General features: G+C 44.5%; 1 protein-coding gene across 1 annotated transcript in view; it reads right to left on the bottom strand.

Annotated features, from left to right (window-relative positions):
• Positions 1 to 292: 292 nt before the first annotated feature.
• The window catches only part of LOC117142604 (headcase protein), an 89,474-nt gene continuing 76,977 nt past the window's right edge, over positions 293 to 12,789 (bottom strand). The window contains exons 3-6 of the mRNA XM_033306683.1: positions 7,468 to 7,656; positions 5,890 to 5,978; positions 5,712 to 5,811; positions 293 to 5,548 (exon numbers count right to left, since the gene is read on the bottom strand). Coding sequence (XP_033162574.1) covers positions 5,375 to 5,548; positions 5,712 to 5,811; positions 5,890 to 5,978; positions 7,468 to 7,656 — 552 coding nt within the window. The 3' untranslated portion in view covers positions 293 to 5,374. The remainder of the gene's footprint in view (positions 5,549 to 5,711; positions 5,812 to 5,889; positions 5,979 to 7,467; positions 7,657 to 12,789) is intronic.

Genomic DNA, 12,789 nt, shown 5'->3' with positions numbered 1-12,789 from the left:
ATTTAATTAAACAAAAATTACATTCGGATGGAAAAAAAATCAATCAATAAATTTGGTGGTTGGGGCGGGGGATTACAAAGTGGGGGGGATTACTCTGGGTAGTGTAGTTCCGGAAATATCTGCTGCGCTATATTGCCTTGACCTTGGAAAATCGGAGGAGGACTGCGGTTGAAAGTGCCTAAACTTCACCAATTTGTACATTTCGTCATCAGATGATCTGAGAAAGCTCGGAGGGAGCCATCAAAAATTGGTTTTTAAGAATTTCGGTTAAAGTTTAAACATTTTGCTGCTGCTTCTGCTGGGCTCTACACTCGGGATTTGGCATGTTTCAGTAACTGAAGATCGCGAAAAGATTCAAAAGGGGAAGGCGCGCAAATATTTCATTTGTGTAACATAAAATATGAAAAGTGCTGGTTTTTTTTTGAGTACAAATTATGAACTAAACAAAAACTGCTTTTAATTGTTTATGAATTGATTATTTGATTTAAACGTACATATTTTGTTTTACTTTGCCTTGATTTATCATAGTTTGCTTATATGCATTAAGAAAACATTGTTATTTGTTATTTGTTAGTTGTTACTCGTTATTTGTTATTGATTTTTGCTAAGGAGGTAATATAAATTACATTTTAATGTGTTTTACTCTCGCTCAATCGCCTTCTCTTCCTCATTAAAGACTTAAAGACTCAAGACTCCTACTACGTTATTCATTCGCCGTCTAGTGGTTGCGATTCATTAGAGTTAGTTGTGATCGGAAGTCTGACTATTAATGTTTGGGGCTCTCTATTCGTTCTATCCTTTCTTGGTGGCTGAGGTGGGCATAAGTTTGTGGTTTTATCTCTCGACTGGACACGCGATCGAGGCGCCGTCCTAGCACATTTAACTAAAACAAACACTGAATCAAACTAAAACACGGGCTGACTTACGAAGTAGTTGGTGGTGCGGGTGCCACTGCCTTTGGTGCAAGGCAGCTTAGCTTGCGTAGAACTTATACCAATATAATTTGTAGTGTAGTTTAGCGTAGGGCTAGGGGTTACTCCAATTAAATATCTATATAACTATATGCTGTATCTGTATCTGTGTGTCGTGTGTCATGTTTTGTGTGTGGGGCTTGCCTATAAATAAGTTCACTTCCTCTCTTTCCTCCTGCGCGTACATGTATGCTAGATTAAAACCTTAAATTTAGACGAAAATTATATATAACTGTGCCAAACTTATATATAATCCTCTCAAGTAAATGCCAAAAAGTGTAGTTTCTATCAATTTAGGTTAGTTAGGTGTACGTTTTACACGGTATAGGGTATATGGTATAGGGTATGTACTTATAAACTTAACGGTAGCTCTATATAAGTAGGAATAACGAAGACGTCTCGTTATCGTAGGTTTTGTATACAAAAAAAATTTACTATCACTCAGTTTGTCCCTTCATGCGTTCTGAAAAAAATGTCGTTTTATTAACGTGTATTATTTGGTATGTAAAATGGCGGCAATGCTAAATGCCCAAAAGGAGGCGTTCGATTTGTGATTACTGGAGAAAGTGCAGCACATGCAACTTGGGATGCCATTCCCGATCCCCAGGGGTTTGTATTTCAAGCAGATCCCACACCAAAAGTCACCAAAGGGGGATAAAAGGGGTCGAGGGTGGGAGTCTAAGAAAGGGGATTTCACAGATATTCGAGGAGGTTTTCGAATTCTTTTTCAAAAAATTCCAGACACTGTTGGGAGATATCCGAAATAATCTGAAACGAAACGATTACCGCTTATTCTAGGAGCATTCACAAGTGCTTTCGGGGCTGGGGTTTTAAATTTTTCTCAAAAATCGTATTCCTTCCGAAGGGGAACTCACACAGGCATACAAATACATTTTCAATGTTCACAGGGTATAAGCAAATTGGGGATGTCACAGTTTTGGCTGTCTTAGTGGAGGCAATTTTGGCTTGGGGTCGTGGTTTAGACATTTTCTGAAAATGTTTGTTCTCAACTGGGGTCACAAGGATTTCGTTGGGCGTGGCCTAGTCACAATTTTGTGTGGGTTTAGAATTTTTCTCAAAAATTTTGTCCTTTCGAACGCTCACAGTGAAGGTTCTTTAAAAGTGCCGAGTCTTCTCAACTACATCTTTCCGAAATGGAATGCTGTTTAGGAGAGACCCGGCACTCTGCTCACAGATGATTTGACGAAACTTATAGGATCTACATTTTAGAGCTCGTAACGAACTCGAGGGATTCGGGGAATGGGGTAACACAGCTGCTGCTGATCGATTTTGAGTTTAGGCTGCCTAAACATTTCCTCACAGTGGGCTACATATCAAAGGGGTTTTACTTTTAATTTTATTAAAATTTCACGACAATTTTAAACGGAAAAGAAAGAGAACCAAAGCTGGATAATCTAACACAGTTTCTGCTGATCTTGTTTAAGGTTTAGCTGGCCTAAACTTCTCTTCACAGGGTAATATCAAGGTGTTTTAATTTAAATTTCATTAAACATTTCACAGATGGTGAATATCAAAAGGTTTTTACTTTCAATTACATTCAAATGTTCACAGAATATTTAAGATTTAGGTAACCTAAATTCCACTCACAGTTGATTGATGTTGAAGAAAAACTCAAGATTTGAATTGCCTTGCATAACTTTTCACAGATGGGGGACATATCAATTGGTTTTTAATTTTCAATTTTATGAAAAATTTCACAGACGGGAAAGATTGTTGGGTTTAATCTGCCGAAGCAGTTTCACAAAAGGGGAATTTTTATTTTAATTCGATTAAATACTCACAATTTCGAGTGGGGTTGGGTGGGGGACTGAGAGATTGGGAAGGACTTTTACCCCAGGGTTTTGGTGACTTTTCTAAGCACGGAATAAACACAAAACAGGAAACATTGAACCGCTCTATAAATTGTTGGATGTTTGCTTGCATACCATATTTAAAATTTAGAAAAATCGACCTTACAACCTACTAAACCTATCGATAGTGAGTGCCTGCATGTGGTTTGCTCGCACCTGCGGGGTCCTCACTCTACCTTTAGAGATCCATCACATACGGCTGCTCTGCTATTTAGACAAAGAGAAGAACCCTAGACATATACAAGAAGATCGCTATAACCTAACACTTAGACTTAATAATTAATGATCACGCTGCGCCAAAAGTATTTGTTTTATATTTTGTTTTCTTATCTTTTCTTCGAGGACTTAACTAAGAGTTTGGGGGCGTGGGTGTGGGTCGCCTGCTTGAAATACTCCTGAAAGGGGGTGGTGTTGGTGATGGTGACCTTGTTGCATGTGCCGCCTGGCTGCTATGGGTGGGTGGGTGATTTGCAAGGGCACTGAATTACTCTGAGGACTAACTGAACTTCTTTCTGAACTGGAGCGAGAAACTAAATCGGTTCCAGAGGTTCTCCTTTCGCTTACTAAAACTAGGAATAATTACCAATCGCTTAGGTAAAGATGTGCAACTTATCGATTATGTTGTTTTTTAAATTTAGGTTTTGTAATTTTACGTTTCATAAATTGTAGCAAATGTTTCGTGTTCTCCCCTTCTCTCTTCCTGTTATACTCTCCTACTCTACTCCTTCTCCTTTTATTTTAATAATTTTTTGTGTTATTGAGCAGCACAGCAATTATCATGATTCGTTTAAACAATTTAATGCCCTGCCTTCAATTTTTGCTAAATAAAACTTTTCCCTCCATCGTGATGTAAATGTTTCTTTTTTGTCCCTTCATCTCTACTCGCTTTTTCTTTTTTTTTTTGTTTTACGTTTCGGTTTGTTTTTTTTTTTTTGGTAAAATGTATAAAAAATTTGCTTTATAAAATAAAACTAAAAATTGCTTTTTTTCGTTTAGGTAGGTGTGTAAACAAAGAACTAAAAAACTCAACAAAAATAACAAGAAATTCGTTTTTAGTTTGCTTTGTTTTCTCTCGGTTTTAGATGTGTTGTGTGTGTATAAAAAAATCAAATGATTTTAAAAACTAAAACACTCGCTTCAGGAGAGTGGCTCGTATATGGCCTCTCCTCCGCCTGCTTACTCCTTTTTCCTCAATTTTTGTTTTTCAATTTAGCTAGAGTAACAAATGCTGCAGGCTGTTGCGGCTCCTAATTCTTCGTTTTAGTTCATGTTGAGATAGTCGTTGAAGAGCTGCATGCAGGCAGCTGCGCCGCCAATCGGCTCCTCCATGTGGAGCTGACTACTGGCGAACTCTGGAAACCTCCAGATATTGGCTGCCTCCAGGAGTTCCCCGGCCGACGAGGAGGAATTCGAGCTGACGTCGGAGGCATCGGCCTTGCTGGCCTGCTGGCTGCTGTTGTCCTGACTGATGCTCAGGTTGCACAGGAGATCGGTGAAGATGTCGTGGTTGCTGGCCGGTGTCCTTTGACCAGCGGATCCTGGCAGCTCCCAGATGTTGGGCTTGCCATAATGCGAGGCGCTCCATCCGTTCGAGGAGGAACTGGAACTGGTCAGCGAAGCTGTGGGCGAGGCTGCATGTGGCAGTTGCTGTGGCACCTGCTGCTGCAGTGGTTGCTGCTGTTGCTGCTGCTGGCGCTGCGACTCCTTGAATCCATCCCTGAGTGTTGCAGCATTTTGTGGCGAGCTTTGGGCCGCCCACAACATCATCTTGGAGCCATCGTTGCCATTGCTGCTGGCCGTCGGACTCAACGAGGGCTGCGATCCACTGCCCGAGGAGCAGCCACTGCTGCTGCTGGAGCAGCCCCACAATGCCGAGATGGCATCACTCTGGCCCCAAGCGGGCTGCATTTTGTTGCCTGTATTGCTGGCTGAATTATGGCTAATGATTAAGTTACTAATACTGCTGCTGCTGCTGCTATTGTTGTTGCTTGTGTTTGTGTTGGTCAGTAGAAGGCCCTCGAGTCCTTTCTGCGTTGCATGTTGCTGCTGTGGCTGCAGGTTGTGTTGCTGCTGGCGATGCTGCTGCTGCTGTTGGTGCTGCTGCTGGTACTTGCTCATCACATCTGCCATGGCCATCATGTTCATGGTTTTATGGGACTGCTGAGGGAAGTTGCCCCGCTGAAAAGTGCTGACCACAGGCTGATGCTGCTGCTGCTGTTGTGACTGTTGCTGTTGTGTCTGTTGCTGCTGCTGCTGTTGTTGTTGCTGCTGTGGTTGCTGCTGCTGTTGCTGCTGCCGCACCTGCTGCTGATGCTGCTGGGCATGCGGATGGGCTCCAATCAAGTCCGGATTAATTTGCTGCTGCAGCGGTGCCGAGTAATCGATGGCGGCATTGTAGAGCGGCTGCTTCGGTGGCTGCTTGCTGGCGATGGTGTTGCTGCTGCAGCCGGAGGCCGTTGGAGCGCCCTGGGCGTTTGGCACCTGAGTGGTGGTGGCACCTGTTCCCACGGGCGACTCCAACGGGGCCTCATGTTATGCGAGCGTCGGCAGCCGCGTCGCCGTGCTCTTGGCGTAGCAGAAGGTCAGCGGCTTAACGAAGTGCGTGTCCTGCGTGTTGCAGTACGGACAGGTCACTCCGTGCGAGTAGTCACTGTAGAAGCTCAGACGCTGCTGCGGATGCATTAGCATCTTGAAGCAGTTATTGCACTGCAATGGGAGGAGGGAGGAGACGAAAATGGGGGAAATTAAAACGATTGCCATGCACATACATATCATACATTCAATCGAATGCCTGCCCGTATTAGGTTTAATATTTCCTTAAAGGCCATTGCAATTACAGTAATATAACATTATTGGGCCATTAACTCACCTTGAACCGCTCGGCGCAACAGGGCATGGCCGCAAAGATGTCGTAGGCGTACATGGTGCCCAGAACCAGGCTGGAGCCATCCCACGGCTCCTTGCAGAATCTGTGAACGATGCAAAAGGCACAAATGCATCATTAATTTATGACTTCCCTCCACAATTTCCCCTTCCCAGATGCTCACCTGCAGTTGATGGCGCGGCTGCTGGAGGTTCCGTCCAGGCAGCTCATGCAAACACAGGTCAAGTAGAGAGTGCGTCCCTCGTATTTAACCTGGAAAAGTAAGCAGGATTGGAGTCAGGGGTGTGAGAAAGCGGAAACGGTGAAAAGGGTGCAGACAAAAGGACAAAAAAAAGGGGCAGGATCCAGCCGCATAAGTCAGACAGGAGCCCAGGGGCCACCGAGCAGACACACCAACAATGAAAAATTATGGCAGGAAAAGAATGAATTGCAACGGCGGCTTCTAAGCCCCTGAATACACTATGCCAAAAGTTGGGATGTACGCTTGTGACTGCGAAAAGATTTTGAATAAATAATTTGCTTTACTAGAGGTACTTGAATGTAGAAACGAAATCAACGGAAGTTTCCCCAATCAAATAAATAGTAAACGTCGTTAAAAAAATTAAGTTTTACATATAGCATTTGAATACATAAAGGAGGTTTATGCATGGCAAGAAATAATGAGTAATCCCTTAAAATATCCCAAGGCACACAGACTGCCAGAGGTCCACTTTTACACAGCTTTCTTGATGCGAACAAACTTACAAGGAAATCAGACGTACTTTTTCCATTTAAATGGCCTTCAAAGGCTTGGCAAGTCAAATAAACCGCCAGTTAGCAAACAGCTCCCTTTGTTAGGGTATCAACTTTCCACTTTTGTCAAAGCGCGAGGAAGCGAGGGGCTTGGCCGGAGAATTGAGCGCATTCTTGCATGCCTCCCCCTCCCAACAAAGGGCCAAGGACTCGAGGGCCGGCGAAGGGGAGGACGAAGTGGAGCTGCCACTGCGACGCGACATAATAATTTCAAATAAAATGCAAAATGCATAAACTTGCCCAGGAGATTGCTGCTGCCGCCCACGAACAGAAGACCGCGCAGAGCACTGGAGCCAAAGTCAAGGGAAAAGAGGCATACAAAGGAGCCAATTCCGATTGCAGCAGCAGCGGCAGCTGGCAATGAATTATAAATCCAGGCTTAATTTAAAGCCCCCAGAAGTCGGGGAAAAAGGGGCGCGACTGACTGGCTAACTGACAGGCAGCTCTAGCAGGGAAACCAGGGAAAGCCCATGGAAGCGTAGGTCGTGCGTGCAGTCCCTCCATATGAAATGCAAAATGTGCAAAATGCAAGCGGCAAACTGCATACTGCAAACTGCAAACTGCAAACTGCAGTTTTTCCCGGCTCGTCTCTGGGCGCTGGCGTAATTACGCTGACTTAAATGGGTCATAAATTGCGGGGTCTGTCTGCAGTCCCCGGTCGCCAGAAAAATGAGCAAATGGGAGTGGCGGCCGATGGAGTAGTTCGCCCGCTAATTGCAGCTGAAAGTTCTCGGGGGCACGTGGGCGAGTGAAAGCTGCGTGGTCGTGGGTGTGCAAGAGGTTGCCACGCCACATTTGACGTTTCATAAATGATGGCTGCACAGAAAGAAATGCAGCTGGAAGATTGCTCACATTTATCTTGGTCCACTCCAAGTGTCAAGGCGAAGTAAATCATTATAATTCGAGCGTGTGGGACAGTGTAGAGTGTACTGGGTGGATCGTTACTCACCTCGATGCAGCCGCTGGAATGCTGCTTGGGACTCAGGAAGAAGGAGCCATCGACCAGTGGATAGCGATCGAATACGAGCAGCGGCTCCTCGCACAGAATGCAGGCCACCCGGCTCATCTGGGATTGGGCCAGCGAGGAGAGGATGAAGAGACGCGTCTCATCGTTGCCGTGGTTGCCCTCGTCCTCAATCTGGAAGATATAGAAAAAAGGTAACCAAAGTATTAGTAGGCTTGATTCGATGAAACGGGCTAAAAGCCATTCCCAATTTGAATGTTGCCCTGCTGCAAAAATATTAAATTTAGAAACAAGGTTCGTTTACCCCGACACCGCTGGCTGTTCCCACTGTCAACTCGAAGGTGGTGTCCAATGAGCATTTCCAATATATGTCTGCCGAGGGAATAAACGAAGCAACCAGCCAGCGTCTAAGCGCCAACAAATGAACCATAAAATCCAAACGTGCCGGGGAAAACAGAGCGGGTAGCGCTCTGTGTTGTCTAAGCCAAAGTGGCTAACACGTTGCCCAAATTGAATGAACACAAGAACTCACACACACACACAGCCAGCTAGCCAGGTGTGTGGACTGACTGGTCTGTCTTGGCCTGGCCTGTATGTTAAGTCAGCCAGTCAGCTAGTCAGCCAAACAGTCCAGGCCAATTCCCAAATCGATAATCAATATGGCGAGCCGGCAGAGGAACCCACACTGGCGCGCTTCATTTTCCACCGGCTGGTAATAAAGCCGTCAAAAAGGCAAAAGGTGTTGAAAGGATCCACGAAATATGGCTAAGATGGGAATAGTTGCAGCCACCACCACCGCCGCCAATCAGAGCCAACTAACCCAATGATGTTGATGAGGGAATATTTGTGACTCTCTTTGGGTAATTGACGATGGTCCGGCACCTGACCAGACGGAATAACAGCACTCAGACTGGGCTGTGACCAGACCCAGACCCGGCCAGGTTGAATAATTTAGTGGGATGGCATTGGAATGTATCGGAATTAAGGCAAAGGACACGTAGAACCAATCAATTGCAGCTGAGGAATGTTTCTGTTTCTGGGACAGGTTTAATGCACTTTTAATAAGGAGCAGTCGCTAAAACCCCTTGGAATCTTTGCCAATATTTGCTGAGAACTCGTGTTCCCTTGCCCACTTCCATTCAAGATGACACTCTTTTCGCGCTGCTCGCTGCTCTCGAGCTAAATAATCAACAAATTAATATTTGCACGGGGCCCACAATGCAATGATGTTTGTTTGCCAACTTCTTGGGGCCCCGGAGAACCAGAGCTCATAAATCTTGGCAACAATAAAATCAACTCCCAACATTGTTTCAGAACAACGGCTTCGATTAATGAGTGTTTGCTCGCCAGGGGCGGGGGAAGGGGAAATTGGGGGAAATTCGTCGCGTAAGCGTAAGCGATACGAGGCACAATTTTCACTCATTAAACAAAAGAATGCCGGCGGAAAATCTCGGGGTGAGTTGCTAAAGCAATTAAGTTGATTGCTCAAGGAGAATGTGCGTGTATATCTGTGGCTGAATGGTGCTCGTCTGGGATTACGGACAATAACAATAACCCAGATAGCACGGCCAACTGCAGCAATAATCTTTTCCCTCGCTATTGCTCTTAACACGGCCAAAAAATGGAATAAAAAGGATGCAGACGCACATGTAGCGCACATTCCATCAAAACGTTGGCCTGGCTTTCTTCTACACAGCGAGAAATGGTTCAAAGTCTATCAAACTCCTTTCGATTTAAGTTTTTACTTGATAGTATAGCTTTATACAAGATAGCTATCAAGCAATCATAATTAATATCAACATGTGCATAGCTTTGTACTATGCACCATCCTATATTATTTCAAGTTATCCCACTCAACTTTTCTCCGCCGGAGCCATAAACATTCCGCAGCTCCACGTTGGCTACGTGACGATTTGCTAATTTCATCTTCTGGGCTGACGGTCGTTGGCCAAAAACAGGGAATGAACTCAGAGACGGGGCCAAAGGATTGAGGACCTTCGCCTCTTCATAATTTATGAGAATCGCGTGTGCAAAGTTTTGGCAAAACCGCATCTCGGGCGACTCGAACAAATTATAAGCATGAAATTATTATTGCTGAATTCGAGATTATTGCGGCGAGAGCGCAATAACTTTTCATGGAGTTCGGCACAAGTCAAAAGTCGAAGTGCAATAAACTCACGTCACTTTCCTCGGTTCGCGCGGGTTTGGTTCAGACCTCGTCGAAGGACGACACTAATGAAGCCATTGAGTTGTCACTTCCTTCGGACGCATAAATCAGGCAGCACTTCCTCCCGACCATAAGTACCGACACCCAACCAAACTCACTGGGGCCACAAATCAAAAAGGTTTTCTCGCCACACCCCGAAAACCCAAAAGGCGGAGAGACAATGGCCCCATGAACTACTACAATTCAATTGAATTCGGTTTCGATTCTCCTTAGTTTGGGCTCAAAGTGCTGGGCTTTTCATAAACACATTAAATTAAATGGCATTTCTTGGCTTAAGTGCCGAAGGAAGTAAGATGGAGCAACTACTGCTCTTAATCCATTAAAAATGCCACCCATAAATATTTCACTCGACGAATCTTTCCGCCCCTCCTGTTTGTTTTTCTCGATTATTTTTTGGCTCCTTTAAGCCTTATGCAAAAGTTAATAAACGTGTTTCGCCGCCTGTTTGTGCAGACAGTAAGCAAACATGTGAGCCTCCACACATCGGCTCTGTTACCTTTTACCCATTCAACCGCTTTAAGAGCTGGAAAATTCCTCATTAGACGCTGTGGGCGTAACTGCGAGGAAAAACTATTTTATTAACCCGGAAAAACTGTTTATTCTCAATTGTCAATCGCGCGTGTGAGTGGGGAAATTGAAAAATTGTCTGCGCTTTAAATGGTTATCCTCTCGAAGAACCGTAGGCGTTTTTCCCCACAGAGACAAAAGAAATGGCAGAATAAATTTGAAAATTGTCATCGGCAAAACTGACAGCCAGTCTTGGTCCTCGTGGGCTGGTTGTTCGAGGTGGGCGTGGTGCTAGGTGCTTAATTTAAGCAGTGGAATAACTTGGCTGTCTCCCCAGCAAGACACTTTGATCAATGGCCCAGATGTGACCTGTGGATTAGGAGCTAAAGCCAATGACAAGCCAGCAACAATGCCACCAAGGAGACTCCCCTCAACCAACCAACCAGCCAGGCAAACAGACAAGACAACAAACACGAGACACTGACAATGAAATGGAATTGCAGTTGCGGAATTACGTGGATGGGGGATGGTGGTTGGTGCAGTGCCACTTTTATAAATGAAATGGAGTAATAATATTTTGCGACAACAAATGCAACAGCAAAAAACGTAGCATACCGCCAGGCGCAGCTGTGCAGGACTCGGGGAAAACGAAGGAGGAGGCGTGGAAAACAACAATGCAGCCAAGCAACAAATACACAGCGAGAAATTAGCAATACTTAATGCACTAAGTCAAGAAGTATTGAATTGGCTATCAAAGTGCATTGGATACTACTTGAATTGAAACTGTAAAATCATTTTACTGAATTTTAGGCTGTTTTAATGCAAGTTTTCTTGCTGTACAGCTTGGCAGACAAACAAACATTTCAATAAATTCAAAAAGTACGAAGCCAGACAATGAAAACTGCACCGAAACGAAGGGAAAACAAGCAAAAGGAGTGCCAAGTCGAAGGGAAAAGCGAGGTGGGTGGAAAGTCGGTGGAAATGCACTCCACTCGCTGTTGTACAACTGTGAAGTGGCTTAAAAGCTTGTCGAGGGGCGGCAGCTCCTGAGAGGCAGCTGCTATCCGCATTGTTTTCCCCTGAAAATCTCATGTCATTTGCACTTAATTCAAATGCGCGACACAATTGCAAAATAAAAGTACACAGAACCAAAAAAGGGAGGGGCAAGAGCAAGGGCTTTGCATATCCAGTCAGGGTTTGTCTGGGTTATAACTTCATTAGGCGGCGCAGTCGAAATGTTTTTTTGATAAGCTGCCTTCGCTTTTGCGAGTTCAAGAAACTTTCGCGCCCCCTCCAAAACTCCTGGCCATGTCCTGTGCCAAGTTTTTGATGTCCTCCGTCCGCGTCCGTCATAAGCAAAATTTCCCTTTCACTGGAAGCTCTCGAAAACAAATTTTAATTTCTCTGCCCTCGAGATATACGGATTCTTGCATCTTTTGCATTCGCCATTGGCCATTAGCCGAGTGCTCGGGATGGCCCTAAGCTGCTCTTGGCCGGTTAGTATCCTTCTGACCTTTAAATATCAATTTGCAAATAAATTGTATTGGTCCTTGTTGGCATAGACTGGACTTGGGTCCGTCGTTATTTATCGTGCGTTCAATGTGCTATGGCATAATGGCTTTCTTCGATTGGCTAAGAGCAGATGAGGAGGTTTATGTGTGGGCCAAAAGGAAAATGAGAAGGAAAAGGGTCAGAGCAAAAACAAATGCAATTTCCAATTTGAAAAGCTGGCGCCTTGAAGCATGCTCTTGCCTTTTCTCGCAGTTTATTGAACTGCATCCCGCCGCGAGGCTGCTTTCCCTTTTTTTCCCCATTTTCCGCTGGCTGGTCCTCCAGTTTAAACTTTATTCTCGGGCATAACAATTATTTTTATATGAAAAGCAAATTTCAAAGGCATCTCCCAGACATTCGCCAGACATTGATGGTTATTGGATCCGCGCACTCCACGCCCCCGCACTTTCCCCGCTAAGCAGGCAATTTAAATGCATTCGGTGGCAGTTAATAGTTTTATGATGGCGGTGCCATTGCCAAACACTTAATTGTTTAATTATTTTTTAAGGCACTATGTTTCGGGTTTCTATTTTTCCCTTCCGTTCTCTGCTGCTGCATTTTACGGAGTCACAGTACATTGCTTTGATTCGAACTTAATCCCCTCGACATTAGCAGCCAAAACTAAACGAACTGAAAGCCATTTCTCCCGGGGGAAAGCCATGGTGGAAAAGATGTCCGGAGAAGGAGTAAGTGTATCCTCTTCGGTGTAATTTCTTCCACTTAACTTAATCCCCCCGATGCTTTACGGCAAACAAACATATGTATCGTTGCGACTGGGGAGGCGATGCAACTCACTCGTCCACTTATATAATTGCAAAGACGAGGGGCTTCTATTTGCTTTAGTTTGCTTGTTAGCTGCTTATCAACTTGGCAACGGTGCGTATGCGTTATGCTTTGCTACATTTAAGCTTGTTTAAGATTAAAGGAACTGGTTTATATACAAATGGTGTCCTAATGTAAGAATGGCTTTTCAACTTTTTCAGGCACTAGTACCAGGTTATTTTACAAGTTCTATCGCAATC

This window comes from Drosophila mauritiana, chromosome 3R (assembly GCF_004382145.1).
Source record: "Drosophila mauritiana strain mau12 chromosome 3R, ASM438214v1, whole genome shotgun sequence".
Taxonomy (NCBI): Eukaryota; Metazoa; Arthropoda; class Insecta; order Diptera; family Drosophilidae; genus Drosophila; species Drosophila mauritiana.
The sequence above is the reverse complement of the archived record's forward strand: the minus strand, read 5'-3'. Positions and strand labels throughout refer to the sequence as shown.